Source organism: Clarias gariepinus, chromosome 28, assembly GCF_024256425.1.
Source record: "Clarias gariepinus isolate MV-2021 ecotype Netherlands chromosome 28, CGAR_prim_01v2, whole genome shotgun sequence".
NCBI classification, from domain to species: Eukaryota; Metazoa; Chordata; class Actinopteri; order Siluriformes; family Clariidae; genus Clarias; species Clarias gariepinus.
The window spans coordinates 11,090,153-11,099,274 of record NC_071127.1 but is presented as its reverse complement, the minus strand read 5'-3'; the positions used below and the strand labels follow the sequence as shown (position 1 = coordinate 11,099,274).

The 9,122-nt window shown below is 39.8% G+C and overlaps 1 protein-coding gene across 1 annotated transcript; it reads right to left on the bottom strand.

The window, feature by feature from the left end:
- Positions 1-1,990: 1,990 nt before the first annotated feature.
- Positions 1,991-8,010, bottom strand: c28h6orf136 (chromosome 28 C6orf136 homolog). The gene is made up of 7 exons (XM_053489790.1): positions 7,820-8,010; positions 7,172-7,376; positions 5,334-5,990; positions 5,160-5,248; positions 4,220-4,420; positions 4,062-4,131; positions 1,991-2,418 (listed from the first exon to the last, which is right to left on the bottom strand). The coding sequence occupies exons 2-7, from the start codon at positions 7,268-7,270 to the stop codon at positions 2,275-2,277; spliced, it is 1,260 nt and encodes a 419-aa protein (XP_053345765.1). The 5' UTR covers positions 7,271-7,376; positions 7,820-8,010; the 3' UTR covers positions 1,991-2,274.
- Between the last annotated feature and the right edge of the window lie 1,112 nt (positions 8,011-9,122).

The window sequence follows — 9,122 nt, the reverse complement described above, 5'->3', positions numbered from 1 at the left end:
GATTCAGTGTTTTTTTTGTGGGGTTGTGTTTAAATTGCACACAACAGATCATTAGGCCGATGTTTTAAAGTGTACAAAGTAGGATGTAGAACATTTTATTACAGGAGGAAAAAAAAAAAACTTGGCTCTGAACATAACACTGACGCAAATAAATTCACATTCATACAGAAGACAATCCAACACTCACCCTACCAGTGTTATGGATTGATCTGGGCTGAACTACTCAATATAGCCAAAAGTATATGGACACCTGTGACTTCACAACGTATGTGGCTCTTTCCCCAAACTAGAAGTTAGATGGGAATCATAAGGGACCTCCTAATACAATGTTCTCACGCTACCTCTATTGCGATTCTATAAGCATTATGATTTTATAAATACCCCGATTCTATACACAGTCATTAAAAAAAAAATATTTAACACTTCAGGAAAAGAAAGACTTTAAATATAATTTTAATATTAAAATATTTATAAAAGGTAACTTGTAGTATTCCCATAATCTCTGAAAAACTACTAAGTTTATTTATAATATATTTTTGGCTGACTCTGTATATGTATTTGTAGGATTTTATTACAATTCTAAACAAACTTAAATAATTTGCATGTAACACACAGAGTGCTGTGCTGCCTGCCAATGTGTGAACAGTGCCATCTGTAGGACTGTAAAGGAACTGCACCGCTTTTAACAACTTAAACGCAAACTGTATAAAGTAAAAAAATATATATTTTTAAAATCGATTATGGCGATACAAGAATCACAATACATGACTGAATCACTCACACAATCTCTAAGCATTAGGTTTCCCTTACTAATCCTCTTGTAGCTGCATAAACACTAAAATCTAGTGTCACAAATAAAATTGAATTGAATTGAATTGAATAGTGGAGATCTGTCCCAGAAGAGTGGAACTCAATATAACTGCAGAGATGGAATAAACCTGAAATGGGATGTTCACCAAGGACGTGGCGGTCAGGTGTCCACATACTTTTGGGCACAAAACTAATCCGAATGATCTAAATCGGTCGATGCAGTGAGACTCGTTTTGAATTGTTTACGATGTGGAAAACAGATACAGTATAAGGCCATGGCTGTGTTTCATTCAGAATCATGAACGCTCCCTTCCTGTCCTTCGCGGAGGCAGACATGTGTTTCACTAAGAGAGCAGATTACAAGCATGACCAAAGTGCAGAAAAAGCGGTTGTGTAATTATTTCTTTCTTTTTTAAGAGCGTCATTTTTACTACACTGTCTACATTGCTGTTTTGTCGTATGTGCACTCTGCAGGCATCACCACAGGACTGCTAGAGTGATATCTAGTCAACATGAAGCAAATAGCCGTGTCAATATATGAAACGTGGTACAGTGTCACTAAACACTACAACGGCATTGATGAAGGAATAAAACATATCACATGCTGTTATAGGAAACTAATCAACGACAAGGTTAACTGATAATTCGAGATTATGTTACATGCTATTAACAGCAAGTGTTTTATTCCTTTTTATACCACAGCAGAGTGAGTTAATGAAGATATCATGAATTTATTATAGAGTCGAATCTTGTCTTTTATCCATTTTAAGTTGCAATTAATGACATGCAACATTTGCCATCACTTTAGTTTCAGAGAGACGTCGCAAAAACCGCGGTCTTGTCTATCCTGAAGACATGGTTCGAAAAACTCAACATTGCTGCGGTAATTGAGTCGACTAATTCTGTATTTAAACTCGCAGTATTCGAACCCTTAGTTTGTAAGTCTGTGGTTTATGCTTTGTGTTACAGCAAAGACAAACACCGCTTAAGCTTATACACAACAGGCGATTAAGGGTACTGAGTAAATTCTATGTACTGTGGCTGTGCAGACTTGCTTTAATTGTGCTCACGTTGTGCAATGAGTCATGAGGTCATCAAAGGTAACTGCTCCTACATCATCATCCGGACCAGCTCCTCATAATAGGCAAAAAAAATAAAAAAATCACCAACACTCTAGATGTTCAGTCTGTAGTCGATTATAATCAATCCGGTAAACAGAATGGTGTACGTAAATGGTGAAGCGAATCCTGCGTGAACTTACTTTCACAGAGCTTTGAGATGTCACATGGTACAGTATCACTTAATATTCAATAGTTAAGCTAATGTACGTCAAAGGTTTGTTTTCGTCTCCTATTTTGCTGGTCTTCTCCATCATGATGCGTATCTCTTCTAGCTCTAGTTCTTCTCAAGATTTTTTTTCTCTCTCGCTTTACCCCCACAAACACGCACACAAATATCCGTCTTTTAATCTTGAGGCTGTCTGAAGGACGAGAGGAACATCGGGAGGAGATTAAGAGCTGGCCGGTCCTCTTGAATCCCCAGAGCCACCAAAGCTCCCGCTAGCAGCGTAGTCACTTTGGGAAGCACAGGGGGTTGAGCCTTCATTACCTGCAGGAAAAAAACAAGGATAGGAAACAGCCATGACTCCGTAGCTCTGTTTGATAAACCTGCATTTTAAATTTCTGCATTTCTAAAAAATGTTGCTCATCTAAAACTCTCAAGGTTTCCTTCGCTATGTCGTCTCTGCGAGTTGCTTGTTAGACAACGTAAAAAGGGTCTCATCTATACGCTTTAACCTAACAGTCTTAATTTCTTACTTCTTTTGTCTTAACGATATTGTGGTCTCGCTAATGACACATATTTAGGTTATTCCTCAACGTGAATCCTTCTCTCTTAGAAACTGGTCTTACTGCTAAAAAATTACATACTACATAACGCTTAATGTAACAAAGAGCTTTTAAATAATAAGCAGGGGTGAAGGTAGTTTTAAATTCTTGCTGGTACTTATACAGCCAAAAGGAGAGGAGAAGGAGGATAAACCGTGGAAGTGGTGGACAATCCTGTCAACCTAATAAAAAAAAAGTTTCTCTTTATGTCTTCACCTATTTAACTTGCAAGAATAGCCTTAGCAAACTAAGCTGTTTACGTAAAATAGCTGTTAGCGTGAAATAGAAATCGGTGAAGTGAGTTATGAACCTGTCAGCATGCTGGCGGAGGCTCACAGTCACGTTAACTAACATTTTGAAATGAAAGCTCGAAACACATCATGGACAGTTCAGACAACTAAGTGGAAAAAGTGTTGTTTTTATTGCTATAAAATGAGTTCATATTCTACTCTCTCCCTCTTGAATAAATTTAATAATAACATGCTGACTCTCTTTCACTAACTCTCACATGCTCCTCTCTCATTCTCTCGCTCTCTCTCTCTCTCTCCCTTGAGCAAATGCTTACAAGTTTACCTCCAGACGGACATCTATACAACTTCCGCTTAACTTCCTTGTGCTCCGGGATTTCACCAGGACATGTCAAAATGGTTTATGTTCTTTGACGTAACATGACATCGGGTGTTTGGTCAAACATATAAAAACTCTATCACTGTTAATAAATAGAGACGTTTCTGAAAGCCGTTTGCATATTTGACTGTGTCTTTTTTCTGGCGTCAGTAAACGTACGAAGCTAATAGACCAAGTGATTCATTAATTCTAGGGATGCACCGAAATGAAAATTCTGGGCCGAAAACGAAACCGAAATTTTTGGATGCACTTGGCCGAAAACCGATACCGAAACCGAAAATGGCTTCATTAAAAAACATGTTTAAAATATTTTCTTTTTGTTTGTATTAAAAAAATGTTGCATATTGCAACTTTGCTGTCCTCATCTGAAACTTTGAAGTGCTTCCAAACCGCCGACATACTCCGTGTTTGATGCGTAATGACAGCGCGAACGAGACGGGAGGATGGGAGAGGCGTGGCGACAATTTCGGCTTTTATTTTCGGCGCTTTCTTACGTTTCGGCCGAAACCGATAATGCTATTTCGGCCGAAAATTTTCGGCGGCCGAAATTTCGGTGCATCCCTAATTAATTCATCTACGGAATTTAAAAATCTTTACAATAAGGAATATGATTTTCACTAACTAACTTGCCCTAACACCAAAAATTAAGTTAAAAAAATAACCACAAGATTGCTTTTTTAATGGTTAAAAAAAAAAAACAAGATAAGCAAAAAAAAAAAAAAAAAAAGGCTTTTTTACCTTCTCAACTTTATGACAGTGTATGAGTCCATCAGAGCCCAAGTAGAAGGTAGAGAATGCATCAAAGGTTCTGTACACACACACACAAATCTAATGTAAGTGAACCGGTTACCTCCTTAGGTCATGAGCTCACACTCTGCGTGCACAGTCCATCCTACCTGTAAAACTGGCTTTTATCCTTCTTGTAGAATCTGAGGAGGAGTGTGTGAAAGGGCAGTCCCTTGACCCTCCAGCGCGCTTTGATGGAGCCGTCCTCCGGGTGTTTGGTCAGCTTCAGCACCTCCATCCGTGCATCGGCGTAATAGCACAGGCAGAGAAGTCGCCACAGCGCCAGGGTCAGCTGATACACCACACGACCTCTGAGGACAAAAGAAATGAGTAGGGGCGGTGTTAAGATATCGAATCACGTCTCACCACTAGTGCGTTTATTTCCACTTTAAAGCAGATTAATAATTTCCAAAAACAAATGTTTTATTGCTCTTGAAACACAACGATTCGGGAATTACAGAAGAAACTGAACGCTCTGTCTGGAAAAAAATAACTACCATAAACAAACCTCTCTTTAACAACATTTCATAGCATTGCAACAGCGGGTGATTTACTACAGAAATAATAACACAAGAACAAGTGCATTATTACAAACCGGTCAGAGATGGAGGGTTTTTTTTTTACTCATCCATCTATACAAATAATTAACATGTAAAGTTGGCAAGTCTGTACATTAAAGATATTTGCAAAAAAATAATTTGGGGGACATGGAACACATCAAGATAGGTACAGGTTTTGTCTGTCTGGGCACGCATCATGTGAAAACTACTGAACAAATCTTAATGGGGTTTTTCACACGTGCATTTGTCTAAGCTTAAGGGGATGTACAGGTTTTGTTTCATCGCAATCGGCCCACAGAAGCAGATATGCTACTTTGTCATTTAAATGGAAAACGCCCTCATATCATGCAAAATCTCAAAATTTAACAGACGGCGCTGGACATTTTTAAATATCCGCTTATGAATGTGCGATTAAATTCCACTGGTGAACAAAATCATGAGCACATCTAGTTATTAATAAGTCGACACCTTGGAGAACTCCATTTAATACCTGGTTTTCATGTTGAGGAGGTCATTGACGAACTCCATGTTGTTAGAATACATGCTGTAGTCGTGATTCTTCAGAAAAAACCTAGGAAGCTGAAATAGCATATACAGCATGTGATATTAATGTGAGGATAAAGTTGTCTACAACCAGATACAAAGGCACAACAGAAGGCGTTACCTCCACGCGGAGCTTTTCATACATCAATGCCAGTTTCTCTTCGTTCTCATGGTCCTTCTCGCTAGAGCCTCTGTCCATGCTTTTAGTCTCTGCGTAACTACAGAGCGAACTAAAAGAAGGTGGAAAGTAGACATGTCTGATCCTCAGTTTATCTCCAGACTCGGGTACAGGCTCTGTAGCCTCTGGAGGACCGTGGAAGCAATAAAAGTGTGATCCCAACATGAACGGGGCGGGGCATCCTTCAGCCTCGAACAAACTCCGAAACGAGCTCTGTTCCCGATCCAGTTTTACCTCGGCCCTCGGCTTTCCGATAACGCTGATGTCGTCTTCTCTTCTTCCGTCAACAGTGGTTAAAGGGAAAGAAAAGTCAGCGGGCCGGTTTGCTCCCAACGCCAGGAGCTCACCCAGCTTGATTTGTCCGAACAGTGGAACCTCCACCAGTGTATGCTGATCGACTGCTTCTCTGGGTTTGAGCAGGACGCACATGCTTAGGGTCTCCTCCCAGTCGCATTCTGCGGTTCGTTCTTTCGGCTGGGACGCGTGATGCAACGGGTTAGGCGGAGACAGTTTCTGGGAGGACTGATAATGTAGGCTGTTTGGAGGAGCCAAAACCCATGATCCACTGCTCAGAGATTTACAAGGGGGATTTAACACTGCCTGTAAACAAATTCAAACATAAAACCAACTTTAAATACAAATCACACCTTATCTGGGTATAAAAATGTAAATTGTAAAATCCATTTGCATTTTGGGAAACTTATCAAGAGGTGATCCAATCTCACTCATCATGTCTGCATAAGTGGCAGAAACTTGCGAACGCAAGTTAGCAAAGTGGGACTTAGATAAAATCTGTAATATATAAAAGACGCATACAAATCTTAATGGAAAGATGCCATTCTTGATGTTTTAAGGACAACAAGAACCTATTTGCTAAGACTGATGAGTCTTATCCGTTGATGTTTATTTATTCTTGATTAATTTCTAACCCAACTTTCTGACAAAACACAGCACAAGCTTCCCAGTGAAGAATCATATACTTTCTAGACTAGGTTTATTAGCTATGTTTGAAAACAAACCTGGAATTTCTTGATCTACCCGCTGAATAACGACATGTCTCAAGGCTACTGTCTTACCTGTTATTGCTGTGCAATTGCGAACATGTTAAATCGTGATAAATTTTTAATGCAGGTGTGAACATAAATGGATGCCTCAGTTGTGATTTGCACGAAAGAAGAGCAGCGAGAATGGAAACATCCTCAATCGGCGACCGAGAAAAAAATCAAAGTCAACCATCAGCTGGAAAATTAATGCTTACAGTTTTATGAGATTCTCAAGGGTCAGTATTGAAACATCATATCGTCATGGTTACAGTGAGATACTCACTGACGATCTGAATTCTAAACTTCGGATTAAACTCAGAGGACTGCTATACAAGGGCGTCATGATCTCGCAATATGATGCACATCTGCACACTTTTGCCCACACTGTCGACACTCTGCAAAAACTGATCAACGTGTTTGGCCCCCTGAAAGCAGCCCTATGTGGACAAAAATTCGCTTCTGATGAAAAAGTGAAGACATCGCTGCATTCGAGGTCTGAATTTTCTTTTTATAAGGAAATACTAAGCTTGTTGACAGATTGACATTGTCAATTGTATTGGTAAGCAATGAGATTATGTCAAAAAATGATGCATTTGTCTTCTCCAAAAGATAAATTCGACTGTGACAATGCATAAAATTCTCACCCTCATCATTTGTTGTTTCGGGTCAGCGCTGTGTCTGATAATCACCATTAGAACGATTCAATCATGATTAAAAAGATAATACTGAAAATCTCACTTGTCGTACGTTCCAGTTCTGCTTCTTTATCAGCGGCTGGCAGCCGTGACTCCGGATGCAACCGACCCAAAGTGTGACGCCGCCTCGGCACACAGCCATTCAGGAGGACAGGCCGCTCCGGATCCTCACACCATCCGATCACCAGCAAAGGGGCAGATCACAGGAGTGGCTGTGGTTTTCTGTCCTTGCACCACTGCAATGCAGTCTAAAAGCCAGAGTGAGAGAGAGAGAGAGAGAGAGATCATTACCTGTAGGTTTATATAGACTCTAATTGGATATTATAAAAATCATGAAATAGTGAGGAAGTAGATGACTAAACACAAGAGAAAGTCAACAGAATTGAACTTCCTGCACTGAGCAGTAACCGGTCGCGTGACCTCCCACTGGATGAGTGACAGCAGCAAGCTTGGTGCAAGTTAAAATGAAATAAAAATCAATAATACTAATAAATACAGTCAAGTTAAAAACTTTAATTTACCGCTCACGTTCTGGATTAACTCTAGCCAAGCCTAGATCTTACACCAGAGTGATGAGGTCCTGTGTGAACCTGAGTGAACTGCAGCCGGTTAGCTCTTTACCTCAGTGAGCTGTAGCGGCATTAGCATTCGTGCTAACATACCTCAAATAACGCTAACTCGATTAGCTTACCAGTCCCGGCGTCACTCTAATTCAGCACTTTAACGTAGATCTGTCAGTGTTAAAGCTGCAGGAAAAGGAATGTGTGGAGAAACGCCGGGAATACATATAACGGAAATACCGTGACACCGGACAGTCGGTTTATTACGTTACACCACACTAAAGTCACGGCTCCTCCAATGTCCTTCACAGGAATGCTACTGCGCGTGCGCATTCTGTTCTAGAAAAGGCGACGCTGCCTCCGCGGCGACTGTCCAAAAAAAAAAACGGATATGACGTAGGTGGGCGTGCCTTCCAAACCAAAAGTCTGTCAAGTGCAAGTCCTATGCCTTTTCTCTGTGAAATCCAAAATCTCTTTCTCATTGTTTATTTTTTATTATTTAGTATTTTCAATTATTGTTATTATTTTTTTTGCACAGAAGAGCAACACACGGAGTAGTAAATAAAAAAGAGCATAATAAAAGATAAAAAATAAATATCAGAAAATGAGCACCAGAAGTAAAAACAAAAATTCTATCCCATATGACTTACACAATTGTAAAATTTAATACTTTACACATATTAAAGTTATAGGTCAATGTCATTTTAAAGACTAAAAAGAAGGGTATACTATAATTTTATTTTTCAAAATAATGTTTATATGTATAGATTTTGTGCGCTTGCACAGGTATTTTCGTCACAGGCATTCCTCATCGAATGTAACAGTAGGCTTCTTCTTCTTCTTTATTGTTGTTTAATGGCGATTGGAATCGAGTAGATTGGTACATTGCCACCAGCTGTAGATCTCGTTCTCCCTCATCGTCCTTGACTCTTATAACTGATTTTTCAGTCCAGCCTTTCTTAAAACACCTAATGCATCCTCCTCTGTGCTTGTCTTGACTTGTTTTGTGTCTTGAGCGTTTCGTATGCTTTATCTGTTACTTCCACACACTCTTTCCTTCTTGAAACGTTTTCCAGAAAATTGGGACATGAGGCAGGGTACAGTACACCATGGACAAGGTGCAAAACTATTGCAGGGCACACACACACTCACGCTCATTCACACACTATGGGAAATTTAGGATCGCCAATTTGCCTAATCTTTGGACTGTGGGATGAAACCCACCAAGCACAGGTAGAACGTGCAAACTTTACGCACACAGACCAAAGGTGGGAGTCCAACCGGACCCCCTGCTAACCACTAAGCCACCTCCATAGAGTAAAGTTGTTATACGTATATCTGGCCATGTTCTAAAGTCACCATACCTACATCCAGCCATAACCCAAATTTGTTATATATTAAATGGACAAAGAACGTGAAGAACAAGTCGTCTTA